At 51.4% G+C, this 17012-nt stretch overlaps 2 protein-coding genes and 1 long non-coding RNA gene across 8 annotated transcripts in view; all 3 read right to left on the bottom strand.

Annotated features, from left to right (window-relative positions):
• Positions 1–12356, bottom strand: part of VASP (vasodilator stimulated phosphoprotein) — a 47304-nt gene extending 34948 nt beyond the window's left edge. For 2 of the 6 annotated variants that reach the window (XM_083516270.1, XM_083516269.1), the window contains exons 1-2: positions 868–937; positions 111–161 (exon numbers count right to left, since the gene is read on the bottom strand). In XM_083516270.1, the coding sequence (XP_083372396.1) occupies positions 111–161; positions 868–884 (68 nt within the window). In that variant the 5' untranslated portion in view covers positions 885–937. Of the gene's footprint in view, positions 1–110; positions 162–867; positions 940–12022 lie in introns of those variants that run through there. The other 4 variants (XM_083516271.1, XM_083516268.1, XM_083516273.1 and 1 more) reach the window with 4 other exon arrangements.
• Positions 1–17012, bottom strand: part of LOC310712949 — a 2318697-nt gene that overhangs the window by 2225335 nt on the left and 76350 nt on the right. The window lies entirely within an intron of this gene.
• The window catches only part of LOC310712937 (amino acid transporter heavy chain SLC3A2-like), a 128534-nt gene that overhangs the window by 77990 nt on the left and 33532 nt on the right, over positions 1–17012 (bottom strand). The gene's annotated exons all lie outside the window — the stretch shown is intronic.

The raw sequence follows: 17012 nt of genomic DNA, 5'->3' as shown, positions 1-17012 counted from the left end.
ACTTCTCAAAGGCCTCTGCAGGTTTTGTGAGATAAGGGTGGGCACCCCAGGATAAGGAAGTTTTTTTGGGGGGGCTACATGTACCCCACACAGGCCCAATCCATCCACACCTGACCGTTGTGCCATGCTTCTCCACTTTGGGCGGATCCGGAGCCGGAGATCTGCCAGAGAGCAAAAAAACACACCACTCAGGTCGCCTATGGCGAACGGAGGGGGAAGCAAGGCGACCAGGGGTGGTCCCCCCCCCAAAGTGCTGGGAGCAGCCAAAAGCCAGGCCTTGGGGCTGGAGGGGTAGGATGAGCCTAGATCTTGCCTGTGCTCGCCCCTGAAGAGCATCAGTAAGGAGGTGAAGTGGGGGGGTGTTCCAGAGGCTTGTCCCCCCCCACCCAAAAAAACTCTCCTCTTCTTCCTCCTAATCCCCTGAGCAGCCTTGTATTTGAGACGGCTGAGTCACTTCCTGAAAGGCGCGCAGCTTTTCCGGCCTTTTCCAGCTCAGGACAATTTGGGGAAAGGGGGGGGGGCCAGCAAGACCTAGGACTCTTTGGTGGGGGGGGGCAAGGAACGCCTCCCCCCTCAAAAAAACCAGAACTGACAGAATATCAGGGCTGGCCTTGGATAAGAAGGTGGAGGAGAGGGAAAAGGGACAGCTGGTCATGGGGGGGGGCGCAAGATGTGGGGGTAGAGAAGGGGCTGCAATCCATGTTGCAGTTTCATGTTTAGCCGGGGTGGGGGCAGGGAGAGCATGGCGCCTTTCCACAGGGCAGAATCCGACCCTTGCTTGCGACTCCAGCCCCCTCCCCTACACCCGGGAGGCCAGCAGAGCAGAGGGCCCAATCTGGGGGGGGGGGACGGGGACGGCGAAACAACCTTCCAAAGCGGCCCATGATGTCCAACGTGGTGCCCCCGCCGCGCCTGGCCCGGGTGCAGGTCTCTCTGTCTCTCCCACCAGCCCAGAAGACGTGCCAATCGGAACTCAGTGCTGCGTCACAATGCAGCTGGCGCCCGGAACCTGCAATCCCCCAAGAGGATTCCGGCGCTGGGGGGCCCAGGGACTTAGGGTGAGGCCAGGCGGTTGAGAGAGCTCGGGATTAGGCCATTGGGCCCATCTAGCCAAGCCTCACAGTGGCCAAATACCCCAAAGAACCTAGAAATATAGATAGACTGCCGCTAGAGCTGGAGGTTCCATAAGAACCCGAGAAGATTCCCACGGGAAGCATGCAATCCGGGCACGGGGAGTAGTCATTGAATATGCCCAGCCCGAGATTGGTGGCCACCCACCCCAGCTTCCTGTGGCAGCGAGTTCCACAGGTTAACTCTTAGCAGCAGAGGCAGAAGTCCTTTCTTTGCCCTGTGGCGGAGCAACACCCTGGCCCTTAGCTTGCAGAACAAGGCGTCCTGGGGCTCGCTGTTCTGGCCGGCTCATCCCTAGTGTTTGGGGCTGGCAGCACTTAGTCATCGGAGGAATGAGGAAAATGGGGCTTAGCAACCCGGCGCATGAAGCTGCTTCCAGAGCTAAATGAAGTCATGCTTTTAAATGCCGAATCTTAACCTCCCAGGTCCCCTATGAACGGCGCAGCTGCATCAGAACGCCCCAGGATCCTGCTTCCGACAGAGGACAGCCAAGGTGCTTCTGGAACAGGGGTCTGCAACCTTTAAGACAAAAAGAGCCACTTGGACCCGTTTCCGAAGAAAAAACAACAACTGGGAGCCGCAAAACCATTGCGACATTTAAAACAAATATATCTCCAGAGCCACGATCTGACAGCGGGCGGGAAGGTGACGTCGGGACGGTGCGTGACTAACGCACGCACCGCCCCCATGCGACGTCACAGCCAGTACAGCGCCCACCACAGTGAGGAGTGTCGGGGCGCACAATGCGCCTCCTCCCCTCGCTAGTATCCGCTCCAGAGCCGCAGCAAAGATGTAAAAGAGCCACATGCGGCTCTGGAGCCGCGGGTTGCAGACCCCTGTTCTGGAAGCTCCCAAGCAGAGCACACACACACAAACACACTCCTGCTACTTCTGTCCTCCGTCCCCAGTACAAATTTAGAGGTAGACACTCTCTGAACATGGAGGCTCCATTATCAGTCAATTCAGGGTCTTTGTTCCTAGCTGATGGACCAAACCACCCCCATGAATTTCTCTAATCTCTCTCTCTCTCTCTCACCAGAAACATTTTTACTTGGCATTGTAGGAGAGGATATTAACAGACAGGACTAGAAATTGTTTTTATACGCAACAACAGCAGCAAGAATACGATTGGCACAAAAATGGAAGCAAGAAGAATTGCCAAAGAAGAATGGCAAATGAAATTAACAGACTCTGCAGAATTAGATACAGTAAATGAATAGGAAGGATGCGAAACTTGCGGGATCAGAGATTCTTAGAGGACTGGAGTAAATATCTGAACTATTTGGAAAGCAATTGTGACGAACAGATTACGCTAGTAGGACGGCAAGAACTTCTGTAAGGAGGACTTTGTGAAATATTGCAAGGAAGGCTTTGAAAAGAATTATTAGTTAAGGGCAATTAAAAGTAATAGAGAAATTAAGAAATGCAGAACAAGTGATAAAGAACGGAAAATCTTCAGAGGTTGTTGATGGAAGTCTAAAATATTGTATAAGATAATAAGTTATGATAAATGATTGCTGGAATTTATATGTTAAAAAATTATTTCACCAAAAGTTCATTTCGGAAGCTGCCTCTCCCCTTCCCGCCCCAAACAATGGAGTATCTTTCTCCTGAAGATGAAATTGAACTCCTCCTGGAAAAGGTTCCAAGTATTACCATTGCACTCATTTCAGTGGTTAAGGCTAAGCAGCCTTTAAAAAGAGGAAGGTGGCAGAAGGGATCCCAAAGGACATCTAGTCCAACCCCCGGGCAATGCACGGTCCCCCATCCAATTTGAAACCCAAGTGGACCCTGCTTAGCTTCGCAAACGTGCTAGCCGTTTTCTTGCTGCGCCACCAAGAGGAGGAGCAGTTGAGGAGTTGTCAGCTGCGATTCCTGCACTGCAGCGGGTTGGGCTGGATGACCTTCAGGGGGCCCCTCCCAATTCTACGATTGCATGAATTTGCCTTTTGAAAGGCTTGGCTTTAATTGGCATCTCACTGGGTATATGCATGAGCCCACCTGGTGCTCTCAAACCCCCCCAAAAAAGTTCTGTGCCAGCCAGGGCTGATGGGAGTTGTAGTCCAACAAGATCGGAGGGCACCAGATTGCCTTCAAGGCATGGGCCACAACTCCCTGGGAGCCCAAGGGTTAACTTCCTCTTCCCAGTCAGTCCATGTACACAGTGGAAAAGGGAAATGGGTGGTCAGGCTGCTTCCTGCTCTTTAGGTAATCAGCCAGGACTAATTAAATCGCCTGCAACATCTCAGAGCCACAGTCAGTACTAAGCAACTCAAGTCAAGTAACTGCAAAGCTCAGGGGTCTCTCTAGATTCTTGCCTGGGTCGCCCATTTTACAGATTGGGAAAGTTAAGGCAGAAAGGGGGAAAGGCTGGATCTCAAACGAGACATGGCAGGCACACACATGTGAGCACATAGACAGGTTTTTTTGTTCCTTGTTAAAGTGAAAAAATGAAAATGCGGTTGGCACTGTGATCTAACCACAGAGCCTAGGACTTGCCGATCAGAAGGTCGGCGGTTCGAATCCCCGCGACGGGGTGAGCTCCCGTTGCTCGGTCCCTGCTCCTGCCCACCTAGCAGTTCGAAAGCACGTCAAAGTGCAAGTAGATAAATAGGCACCGCTCCGGCGGGAAGGTAAACGGCGTTTCCGTGCACTGCTCTGGTTCGCCAGAAGCGGCTTAGTCATGCTGGCCACATGACCCGGAAGCTGTACGCCGGCTCCCTCGGCCAATAAAGCGAGATGAGCGCCGCAACCCCAGAGTCGTTCGTGACTGGACTTAACGGTCAGGGGTCCTTTACCTTTTTTGTGAAAAATGCTGCTGCCTTTTGGGTCAGAAACCTTGCAAGGCCAAATGCCAGCCTGGTGTAGTGGTTAGAGCATCCAACTAGGACCTGGTAGAGGCCAAGGTTCAAATCCCATCCCCCACTCATCCATGACACTCACTGGGCGCAACTTTGGAAACCAGTCATAACATCATAGAATTGGAAGAGAGACTGAGGGCTACTGGACTACTGCAACGCGCTCTACGTGGGGCTGCCTTTGAAGGTGACCCGGAAACTACAACTAATCCAGAATGCGGCAGCTAGACTGGGGACTGGGAGCGGCCGCTGAGACCACATAACACCGGTCCTGAGAGATCTGCATTGGCTCCCAGTGTGTTTCCGAGCACAATTCAAAGGGTTGGTGCTGACCTTGAAAGCCCTAAATGGCCTCGGTCCAGTATACCTGAAGGAGTGTCTCCACCCCCATTGCTCAGCCCAGACACTGAGGTCCAGCGCCGAGGGCCTTCTGGCGGTTCCCTCCCTGCAAGAAGCCAAGTTACAGGGAACCAGGCAGAGGGCCTTCTCAGTGGTGGCGCCCGCCCTGTGCAACGCCCTCCCACCAGACGTCAAAGAGAAAAACAACTATTTTACTTTTAAAAGACAACTGAAGGCAGCCCTATTTAGGGAAACTGTTAATGTTTGATGCAATACTGTATTTTAATATTGTGTTGGAAGCCGCCCAGAGTGGCTGGGGAGACCAGCCAGATGGGCGGGGGTATAAATAATAACAAAATTTATTATTATTATTATTAAGTACTACCCAACTTCCTGTTGGCCTGGTCTACCTCACAGGGTTGCTGTGGGGGATTAAATGAGGCTGGGTTTAGGAAAAGCATCCCCCCAAGTCCTTCACATGAGACTTCAACGATTCAGTCCTTGCAATGCAAAACTTTGAGCTTAGTAGCTGGCTGAGCAGGGGGTTGGACTAGATGACCTTGGGGGGTCCCAGCTCTACAGTTCCATGTTTCCAAGCATCTTTGTTTCCCAAAGTGGCTGAGGGAGGGTTTTCGGGGGGCGGGCATGCAACATAACGCCCCCTTCACTCCCAGACAGCTGGAAGCCTCTCAGCTGTTGAAAGATACCAGAAAGAGACCCCAAGTAGCAGACATTTGGGTGGGGGGGGGGAGAAAATTAAATCACCAGTTGCTGCAGCTGCTGAAACTTCTCAGGCCTCCCCCCCCCCACAGCTCTAACCACTAGGCGCTGCATGAAGACGCAAATAAAACCCTGGCCGGCTGCTGAAATCTGCTTCTCCTACCCACAGCTTTCAGTGCTGACGTGGTCCCCGGACGTGGAAGCGAGGAAAGCTGTGGGTTTTCAAGGGGTCGGGAAGGTGGGGGTTGTTTCTGCACAGCTGCAAGTGCAGCAACGTCGCCCCCCCCCCCCCACTGCCATGATCCAGACCCGACAGAAAACTCAAGGGGTGGCGGAGAGCTCTGGGAGTTAGGATTCCTGGAAGGCTCTTTTGCACCTTGCAAAATGCAAAATAAAGGCTTTGCAAATGAGAGGGACAAAAGGGCCTTTTGTGGTTTTGTTAGAAGAGGGGAGAGGTGGATTCGATGAGGTCCTGGAACTCAAGGTTTCTCTAGCCCCCCCCCCCCAAATGCAAGGTCATCGGTGCCAGGAAACTCTAATTGCTGATGTGCTGCGAACAACCTTGATAATCTCGTCTGCTGAGAAAGGAATAAAAACCTCCCTCCCCTGTGCTAACCGGAGGTCGAGAGCCACTGATGGGAGCTGGGTTCGAATCCCCACTCAGCTGAGTGTGTGACTTTGGTTCAGTCACAGACTCTCAGCCCAGACTACTCCGCAGGGTCGTTGTGAGGACTAAGTGAGGAGGACACCACCTTAGAAGAAAGAGGCAGGGGAGGGGGGAATATATAAATATAATCATCAAAGATTTCTCAGTATATACCCGAGAGTCAACGAACGCAGATCTGAAACCGTTCCACATCACGCAACTTCTCTGTGAAATCAGGTTCCTGCCCAGAAGTTTGCAAGACAGACAGTTCAACCCCAGCAGCCTCAGGTCAGCTACTCTAACACAGACCTCCCCGTTGGGCTGTTTCAGACTACAATTCCCATCAGTCCTGGCACACCAGCCAGGGATTATGGGAGTTGTAGTCCAGAACATCTGGAGATGGCACTAAGTAGGGGAAATTTGTGTTTAAAAAAGTATTATTGAAAGACAGAGTTATTTAGCCTAAAGAAGCCAGGCATGGGGTGGCAGAGAATGAAGTTTTAGAGCAATCAGTATTAATGAATGTGGCCGAGTCAGGTCCATCGATTTCGAAAGGTCTATTCTGAGTAAAGCTTAGAGTTGGAAGGGATCTCCAAGGGCCATCTAGTCCAACCCGGTGCAATCATGCATAGAATAGAATCATAGAATCCTAGAGTTGGAAGAGACCACAAGGGCCATCGAGTCCAACCCCCTGCCAAGCAGGAAACACCATCAGAGCACTCCTGACATATGGTTGTCAAGCCTCTGCTTAAAGACCTCCAAAATAGGAGACTCCACCACACTCCTTGGCAGCAAATTCCACTGTCGAACAGCTCCTACTGTCAGGAAGTTCTTCCTGATGTTTAGGTGGAATCTTCTTTCTTGTAGTTTGGATCCATTGCTCCGTGTCCGCTTCTCTGGAGCAGCAGAAAACAACCTTTCTCCCTCCTCTATTTGACATCCTTTTATATATTTGAACATGGCTATCATATCACCCCTTAACCTCCGCTTCTCCAGGCTAAACATGCCCAGCTCCCTTAGCCCTTCCTCATAAGGCATCGTTTCCAGGCCTTTGACCATTTTGGTTGCCCTCCTCTGGACACGTGAACTGTAGTGCCCAGAACTGGACACAGTACTCCAGGTGAGGTCTGACCAGAGCAGAATACAGTGGCACTATTACTTCGCTTGATCTAGATGCTATACTCCTATTGATGAGGCCCAGAATTGCATTGGCTTTTTTAGCTGCCGTGTCACACTGTTGGCTCATGTCAAGTTTGTGGTCAACCAAGACTCCTAGATCTTTTTCACATGTACTGCTCTCAAGCCAGGTGTCACCCATCTTGTATTTGTGCCTCTCAGGAATTGCAGCTATAAAGAATCGAAGGGAAGTCCCACCTCAATACCCTTTCAGAGCTGTTTGAGCGTGTCGCCAAGAGCAGAGACAGGAACAAACCAGCGGTAGACGTGGTAAGCTTGGACTTCCCCCAAAAAGAGCTTTTGACAAAGTCCTACACACCAAAGGCTCTCGAGGGAACTTAATCATGGAATAAGGAGACAATTCTCTAGTGACTCAAAGTCGTCTCACCCTGCGAGGAGTCAACCAAGGAAATGAATGGGCGGCCGTTTCAGAACATGCAGCGCACGACTGACCTCAAATGCTGCCAGACGCAGATTGAAAAAGGGAATGGACCCACTCACCACGGAGAGATCTGCAGTCCTCTATTAGCCAGGCAGCGAAGTGGAGCCTCCATCAACAGCAGCAGCCTACATGGAAACACCGGCTGCCAGGATGTTCAGCTTTCCCTTGTGGGCTACTAGAGATAACTGGATGACCGACACTGGAAACATGTCCGGAGGCCAGACTAGGTCATTCACTCTTGAGATAACCAGAACCACAGGTCAGGGGTCACACTCCCCATTTTTTTAAAGAAAAGGCAGCATATAAGAGGATCTGGCCGTTACTTTAGGGGTCCTTCCAGAGCTACTGATGAGGGAATCTGCACCCCGCTGTCAACATAATACGGCGTTTTATGGCTTAAGTGAGGGCAACAGGTCTCTGGCCTCAGGGCGCTTACAGTCTTAAAATTACTGTATTTTTTGCACCATAACACTCACTTTTTTCCTCCTAGAAAGTAAGGGGAAATGTCTGTGCGTGTTATGGAGGGAATGCCTACGGGTGGCATGCCTACGGATTTTCCTCCTCTAAAAACTACATGCGTGTTATGGTCGGGTGCGTGTTATAGAGCGAAAAATATGGTAATTTAGCCTCCTCTGTGTACTTTGAGACACCCAGAGCTCCCCATTTAAATGAGCACTCAGTGTAACCTCCCCAAATGAATGGACCTAGCTTAGCCACATCCATCCATTTCAATGGGTATACCCCGGGGGAAGGGACGCAGGTGGCGCTGTGGGTTAAACCACAGAGCCTAGGACTTGCCGATCAGAAGGTTGGCGGTTTGAATCCCCACGACGGGGTGAGCTCCCGTTGCTCGGTCCCTGCTCCTGCCAACCTAGCAGTTCGAAAGCACGTCAAAGTGCAAGTAGATAAATAGGTACCACTCCAGCGGGAAGGTAAACGGTGTATCCATGCGCTGCTCTGGTTCGCCAGAAGCAGCTTAGTCATGCTGGCCACATGACCCGGAGGCTGTACGCCGGCTCCCTCGGCCAAAAAAGCGAGATGAGTGCCGCAACCCCAGAGTCAGTCACGACTGGACCTAATGGTCAGGGGTCCCTTTACCTTTACCTTACCCCGGGGAAAACTTAGCCAACAACCACCCACAACTCCCTTCCTTCCCATCCCAGGGAAACCTCAATGCCAGAGGGATCCTTGTCTCCAGATCGTGCAAAACACCAGACAGGACTTTTCTCCGAAATCCTCCAAGGATGTCCTACTACACCAGCCGTTTCCAAAATTCTGGGGGTCACACACCGCCCGCTTGGTCCCGTAAACTCACCCCCAGCATTCTATAAAAAGCATTATTCAGAATAGCGGTTTGCACGGCGCACTGTGGAAGAGCATAGTAAAATAGAACTCAAAGCAGTGAACGGCACATTTATTCAGAACCCAAATAAAACTATTTAGTTTGATTCATCTGAACAAAGTTCTTGGGCTTGCTCCAGGGACACCAGCTTTTCAAAGTCTGGTGGCCATTTGCACCTCCAGAGACACGCCCCAACAAGGAATCCTGCCCCCCCACTTTGGGACACCCCCCCAAGTACTACACGCTCCCTTTCTCTGCATTTCCTCCTACTGAGACCAAGAACTCTGTGAGCCCTTCAAGGCTGACTAATTTGGTGGTGATGCTGATGATGGCAGCCCAGGCAGTGATAAATCTTGTCAGCCTTTAAGGCGTCACTGCACTCCGTGTCTCTTGCAGCGAAGATGACAAACTGACCTCTTCCGGGTTGCTTAACCTGCAAAACACGCCCTGCCTCCCCCACAACCCCACCTCAACTTTTCCTTCTCGTATTGTAAGGCTGCAGGCAGGGGCTGCCCTTTAAAATAAAATAAAATAAAATGAAATTGCAGTACAGCAACTAGAGTTTGGCTTATAGATAAAGCATATCATAGGGCCCTGTGCTTGATCTGAATCTACTTCCCCTACAGTTCACTTCCTTTTGCTTTTCGGGGATCGGGGCCACAGAAACAGCTTTCCGCTGGATTAAGGAGGCGAGGGGAGAACGGCCTTTACACCCCAGCTTTTTCTCCAAGGAGCTCAAGATATGGTCGGCCAACCTCCTCATTTCACCCCCACAACAACCCTGCGAGGTACATCAGGCTAGGAGGCAGTGAATGGACCCCCCCCCAAGGTGACACTCAGTGGCCGAGTGGGGGTTCGAACCCTGGTCTGACACGCCAACGCCAGTGTTTCCCCAAACTGGAGTCTCCAGTTTGTTTTGGGACTACAATTCCCATCATCCCTGACCACTAGCTAGCTAGGGTTGATTGTTGTTAGCCGCCCTGAGCCCAGCTTCGGCTGGGGAGGGCGGGATATAAATAAAATTTATTATTATTATTAGGGATGATGGGAGTTGTAGTCTACTGCTCTAACCATTGCACCACATTGCCTCTTCCCTTGGTTTGGAACGGCTGGTACCTTCCAACTCTGCAGTTCCATAATTCTATAATCTGGTGACTCAGGGATGGGAGCCGGGGAGGAATCTCTGAAAACTGCCGACTCAGGATGAACTCCTGCAGGCCTAGTGACCGCCAGCGCCTCCTCGTCAGCCTAATTTCTGAAGGAGGGGGGCTGCCTCTCTCTCTCCCCCTCTTGACCTCAGAACCCTCCCCGTTAGGCTCAGAAAGTATCACACTACGTCAACGAAGCAGGGGAAAACACTCTGCACGTGCGCAAAAGCACTACCTCGCAAGTCCCAGGACGCAGAAAATGAGGTGGGAGGGCTTAAGTCCTACCTGAGACTTAAGACTTAAGATTTGGGGGCAGCTTGAGCCCGGACAACCTTCAGATAAACTGCCTTGAAATAGGTTTACAATTCCAAACCTGTATTCACTGAGAGAGACGTGGAGGGAGGTGGGGGTCTTTGGTGCCCCCCCTCAACTTGAGGAAAGGAGCGAAGGGGGCACAACGGGGGCCAGGATCGCAAGGGGAAGAGAGATCGAGCTTTGGGGTTCCCCTCACTCCCTTGCAATAGCTGAGAAGGGGGCGCAGTGGTACATAAAGCCAGTCTGGTCATCTTCAGACAAAGATCCGTTCAAGAGGACTGACCGCTTATCAGACGTCCAGCATTGGCCAGAACCTCTGGGACCCGCCGGACCAGCACCCCAAATTCGGGAAGGGTCTTGGGCTCCAGGAAAGATCACCCTCCCTGTCCCATCAGAGGGGCGGAGCCACCCCCCCTCTCAGGAATGCCCTCCTGGGAGAAAACGACTTCCTGTGTCCTTAAAGGGGGGGGGGTGTTATTTGTTCCTTAGGTGTGGGGCTGCAAGGAACTAAGTAGCATACACGAATCACAGAAACCAACCTTTGAGGTTCCTCTTCACTCCCAACAGATCAGAGGTGTCGCTCCCCCCTTCGAATTGACCCCTTGCAGCCCCCACCCCAAACCCTGACCTTCAGTCCTCTATTGCAGAACTAGGAAATGCCCCCCTCCGCCCCCAAAAAACTTAAAACTCCCAGCCCAACGCGAAAGGCATGCACAACCCCCTGGGAAAGAAATTGCATTCCTCACAACCCCCCCCCCGCCCCACTTATGGAGGACACGAGGCAGCTGTGGGGCCAATCTATCCTTATCTCTTCCTGTTCCCCCCTTGCCCGGGGCGTGGCTCGTTTCCCTCCCCCCGGAGGAACTCCCCAACAAACTCCGCTGCCGTCCTGGAAGTCTCCCCCCCCCCCTTATCTCAAGGGGGGGGGCGAGCGATGAAGTCACACGGAAGGGCGTGGCTTCAGACATCAACTTGGGGTGCCCCCATTCAACCCCCTGGGCTGCGTGTGTCCACAGTCATTCCGACAACAGGATTTTTTTGGGGGGGTTGATTGTATCATCTCTTGCCTCTTCCAAAGTGGGGGGCGGGGGAGTGCAAATCTCTCCTCCTATATAGGGGAACATTTCCCCACTTCCGGAAAACACGCTCAATTGGGTTTCAAACAGAGGGCAGAAACGACCCCCCCCCCATTTTAAAAAGAAGCTTCTAACAGTTTCTGTGTTTTGGAGGGGGGTGGTAATCTTTGCCACGTGCACCTCTCTCCCAAGCGGTTACAAAAGGAACCAGGAAAACCGCGTAATGGAGGGGGGCTGCCCCAAAATAGCAACCCCCAATGTTCTAGGTTCCCCAAAACAGCAACCCCAATGTTCTAGGTCCCCCAAAACAGCAACCCCCGATGTTCCGGGTCCCCCAAAACAGCACCCCCAATGTTCTAGGTTCCCCAAAATAGCAACCCCCAATGCTCCAGGTCCCCCAAAACAGCAACCCCAAATTTTCTAGGTTCTCCAAAACAGCAACCCCCAATTTTCTAGGTTCTCCAAAACAGCAACCCCCAATGTTCCAGGTCCCCCAAAACAGCAACCCCCAATTTTCTAGGTTCTCCAAAACAGCAACCCCCAATTTTCTAGGTCCCCCCCCCCAAAGAAAAAAAAATCTGCGCTGGTTGCAGCCTCGACGGGAGGGCGGGGACCCGGGTGCCGCCGCGCTCCTTTCTTCGGAGCAGCCTCGGCGTGCCGCCTCCCGTTTCCCCGCTTGCTCCTTCCTCGGGGCGGAGGCCCACGGGGAACCCAGACGGCGCCACCCCCCCCCCCGAAATCCCGGCCCCCGCAGCCCAGACAACAAAGGCGCCCTTCTCCCTCCGCCGCCGCCGCCGCCGCGCCCGGGCAGCAGGTAGTACTAACCGACCTCATGTCTGCGGGCTCCGTGCGCGGCGCCGCCGCTCCTCCGACTGCCGCTTCCGCTGGGCTGCCGCTCGCCCAGACCTGGCTGGGTGGGGACGGGGGTGGGGCCGCGAGGAGGCCGGGCCGGAGACCCGGAGAGGAGGCTGCCGTCGCCGCCGGAGCTCCAGGCTCAGACAGCAGCAGCACCGGGAGCCACCGGCGCCACAGCAGCAGCAGCGTCCGCTCCGGTCCCCATCCGCCGCAGCCGCCCGCTTGCCTTCCTCCGGCCCGCGGCTACCTCGGCCCGGCCCGCCGCCCCCGCCGGGGGGGCATGGTCCCGATCCTGCCTCGCCAGAGAAGGAGGGGAGGCGGAGAAGGAGAGAGAGAGGGGCGCGGGCACGCGCGCGCGCTCCCGCACCAGCCTCGCCTCCCTCCCGCGCGCGCCCTCTTTGATGTGGTTACAATGTTGCCTCCCCCGCCCCTCACTTCCTCTTTTTCTTCCCTCTCACTTTTTCCCCCCTTTGCTACATTTCATTCCGAAATTCCACTCCGCCTCCTCCCCCGCGCCGCGTTTCCACAATGCACCGCTCCGGCTTAAAAGGGGCGCGGCGGAGGGGGCGCCTTAAAAGGGCGATCGGAGGCGGGGGGGGGTGCTGGGGGAGACGGGAGCGCGCCCCCCGTGGGGACTTTTTTATATATATTTTTTCCCGAAATTTTTTTTTTATTGGTTTTCACAACGTTATAAACAAACAAACACATAAGACAAACAAACATAAATCAGAGCCTTATTGAAAATTACACTTGTTAACATTGTTAAGTGACTTAACAATGCGGTCTTGACTATGCTACCACTCAGTGGATTTGTAACTGGCTGACTGACCGAACCCAAAGGGTGCTCATCAATGGTTCCTCTTCATCCTGGAGAAGAGTGACTAGTGGGGTGCCACAGGGTTCTGTCTTGGGCATGTTTAGCCTGGAGAAGAGGAGGTTAAGGGGTGATATGATAGCCATGTTCCAATATATAAAAGGATGTCACATAGAGGAGGGAGAAAGGTTGTTTTATGCTGCTCCAGAGAAGCGGACATGGAGCAATGGATCCAAACTACAAGAAAGAAGATTCCACCTAAACATTAGGAAGAACTTCCTGACAGTAAGAGCTGTTCGACAGTGGAATTTGCTACCAAGGAGTGTGGTGGAGTCTCCTGCTTTGGAGGTCTTTAAGCAGAGGCTTGACAACCATATGTCAGGAGTGCTCTGATGGTGTTTCCTGCTTGGCAGGGGGTTGGACTCGATGGCCCTTGTGGTCTCTTCCAACTCTAGGATTCTATGACTTCCTCGCTTCCCCTTGGTTGAATTCCATTGCATATCCTTTTAACGGTTTTCCAAATCACAGTTCTTATAAGATTTAACTTAAACATTGACATCCTTAGATCTTCAGATTATGAAATTAAACATATTAATCCGACGCTTAACATAAATAAAATCCTGAGCCAATTAAGTATCTGCAAGCTGTTTTCAGTTAATTTAACGTCACATATTTTACTAAGTAATCATTCAATTTAATCCACTCTTCCTGGGAAAAGGTTTATAATGAATTGAAAAAAATGTTGAAATATACATTTATAAAGAAACCAGAGGCCTTTCTCCAGGGAATAACAGGTTTGGAATTGCCCAAGAAAGATGTTAAATGATACTCCTCCACCTTCTGGTCGCGGACTCTTCCGGTCAGGTCGGCTAGCTCCGATAAATCCATCATCTTTATCTGCCATTCTTCTATCGTTGGTAATTCCTGGGTTTTCCACTTTTTAGCTAATAAAATACGTGCAGCAGTTGTGGCATACAAAAATAATTTAACATGGATGGGGAGGAGGTTTGGGGTGGGGCGTGGCGTGGCGCTTTTCCGCTTGGACAGATGTTTCATTTTTTACTGCTCGTCTTTTAATAGGGTTGCCATATTTTGCAAAAGCGAAAAAGAGGACGCATTTGGCAACTTCAGCTTTTAACTATGGATCATCATCATTTTTAATTTGTATACCGTCTTCGTATCTTACAGTACTCAAGGAGGTTTACAAGCTGAAGAAACAAAATGTGTACATAGTACAACAATCTAATGTGATACAAAAAATGTGATAATAAAGCATAACTTTAAAATAGGCAACCTACATTAAAAGGTAACATTCAGCAATCATTAGAATAGTATAAAATAATAATGTCAACATATAAAAGTTAAACAGAAATCCACCCAACAGTTGCAATAAATAATATCTAAACTATAATCAATAAAACAATGGAAAGCCACAGTACATAAAACAATACAATACACATTGAGAAGCAGAGACTCTGCGCATGGAAAAGAGGACGCGTCCTGGGAAAAGAGGACATATGGCAACCCTATTTATATCTATATTTGGTGCTGATGATGCCAGGGTTGCGGGTTCGATCCATTTGCAGAGGGTTCAATTCATTGCAGAGAGCTAGATTAGATGACCCTTGGGGTCCCTTCCAACTCTTCCATTCTGTGATGATCTGGAGGGACACAGGTTTCCCGTCACCGATGGAGAAGACCTGTGAACCTGAAGATCTGGGGACATAGCGCTGTACAGCTGGAAGGGGCCCCCCAAAGGCCATCCAGTCCCACCCCTTCAATAATGCAAGAATCACAGCTAAAAGAATCCCCGTCCAATGGCATTCTCAGCTGGAGAAGCCTTGGCCATCCAAACCTGGGTTTAAAAACTTCCCACTCATACATTGTATTGTTCTAATACATACAACAGCCTTGTCGGATAGGACAGTATAATTTGTCTCCCATGTTGAAGATAGGGGAGGCTGAGATGTGTGTCTGTGTGTATAATAAAGGTGTATACCAATTTAATAGACCTCTAACCTGTTTGCAAAGTATAATGACCAATTACAAGGCAGTCAATCAACCAGTTTATTACAGTCATAGAATCAGCAGCGACAAGACATTAAATTTAACAGAGCCTTGCTTCAGGCACCTTTATTATCAAGTGGGTAGGTCAGTTACACCCATACATATGGCCGCTATGACTACACACTAAGCTTTTGTGTTATGCTTTTAAACTAGGGAATAATAATAATAATAATAATAATAATAATAATAATAATAATAACAACAACAATAATTTATTATTTATACCCCACCCATCTGGCTGGGCTTCCCCAGCCACTCTGGGCGGCTTCCAACAAAATATTAAAATACAGTAATGCATCAAACATTAAAAGCTTCCCTAAACAGGGCTGCCTTCAGATGTCTTCTAAAAGTCTGGTAGTTGTTCTCTTTGACATCTGGTGGGAGGGCATCCCACAGGGCGGGTGCCACCACCGAGAAGGCCCTCTGCCTGGTTCCCTGCAACTTGGCTTGTCGCAGTGAGGGAACCGCCAGAAGGCCCTCAGCGCTGGACCTCAGTGTCCGGGCAGAATGATGGGGGTGGAGACGCTCCTTCAGGTGTACTGGGCCGAGGCCATTTAGGGCTTTCAAGGTCAGCACCAACACTTTGAATTGTGCTCAGAAATGTACTGGGAGCCAGTGTAGGTCTTTCAAGACTGGTGTTATGTTGTCTCGGCGGCCACTCCCAGTCACCCCTCTAGCGGGAGATAACCAGAGCATGCACCACTCTGGCGAGACAGTCCGCAGGCAGGTAGGGTCTCATCCTGCATACCAGGTGTATTATTGTTGTTGTTTAATAGATTTGTCTACTGCCCTTCATCCAAAGAACACAGGGCAGTTCACAACATGCAGGATCTGGGGCCCACGTATGAATGCATCAGCATTGTCCAACCTGGTGGCCTGAGATGTTTTGAACCACAACTCCCACCAGCCTCAGCCAGCCCCAGGCAGAACTGATAAGCCAAAGCTACATTCTGGAGGGACGGCAGCCATTTTGAGGGGGACAGAGTGGCAGCTTGCGATCTTCTTGGTGGGTTTTTTGCCCACTTAGGGGCGTCCTTAGATCTGTCACCATCGTCGGAGGCACAGGGGTCCTCAGTGTCTCTCAAGAGCGCTTCCTTCCACCTTTGGCTGTTCCTGGGCAAGGATGGCTTGGCCATTGTATTGCAGACCTTCGCAACGTCTTGGCTGGACTACTGCAATGTATTCTACGTGGAGCTACCCTTGAAGGCGGTGAAGGTCCTGTGTAAGTGCCTGGAGGCAGTTGGAGGATGGATGGTTGCTAACAGATTGAGGTTGAATCCTGACAAAACAGAAGTACTGTTTTTGGGGGACAGGGGGCGGGCGGGTGTGGGGGACTCCCTGGTCCTGAATGGGGTAACTGTGTCCCTGAAGGACCAGGTGTGCAGCCTGGGAGTCATTTTGGACTCACAGCTGTCCATGGAGGCGCAGGTCAATTCTGTGTCCAGGGCAGTGGTCTACCAGCTCCCCCTGGTACGCAGGATGAGACCCTCCCTGCCCGCACACTGTCTTGCCAGAGTGGTGCATGCTCTAGTTATCTCTTGCTTGGACTACTGCAATGCGCTCTACGTGGGGCTACCTTTGAAGGTGACCCGGAAACTACAACTAATCCAGGATGGGGCAGTTAGACTGGTGACTGGGAGCAGCCGCCGAGACCACATAACACCGGTCCTGAGATATCTGCATTGCCTCCCAGTACGTTTCCGAGCGCAATTCAAAGTGTTGGTGCTGACCTTTAAAGCCCTAAACGGCCTCAAAGGCCCAGTATACCTGAAGGAGCGTCTCCACCCCCATCATTCTGCCCAGAAACTGAGGTCCAGCACCGAGGGCCTTCTGGCAGTTCCCTCACTGCGAGAAGCCAAGTTACAGGGAACCAGGCAGAGGGCCTTCTCGTTAGTGGCACCCGCCCTGTGGAACACCCTCCCATCAGATGTCTAGGAAATAAACAACTACCTGACATTTAGAAGACATCTGAAGGCAGCCCTGTTTAGGGAAGCTTTTTAATGACTGATGTTTTAATGTATTTTAAATCTCCTGTTGGAAGCTGCCCAGAGTGGCTGGGGAAACCCAACCAGATGGGCGGGGC

This window comes from Podarcis liolepis (assembly GCF_965112155.1).
Source record: "Podarcis liolepis genome assembly, chromosome: 7".
Lineage (NCBI taxonomy): Eukaryota > Metazoa > Chordata > Lepidosauria > Squamata > Lacertidae > Podarcis > Podarcis liolepis.
Note: the sequence above shows the minus strand (reverse complement) of the source record. Positions and strands in the feature narration are given on the sequence as shown.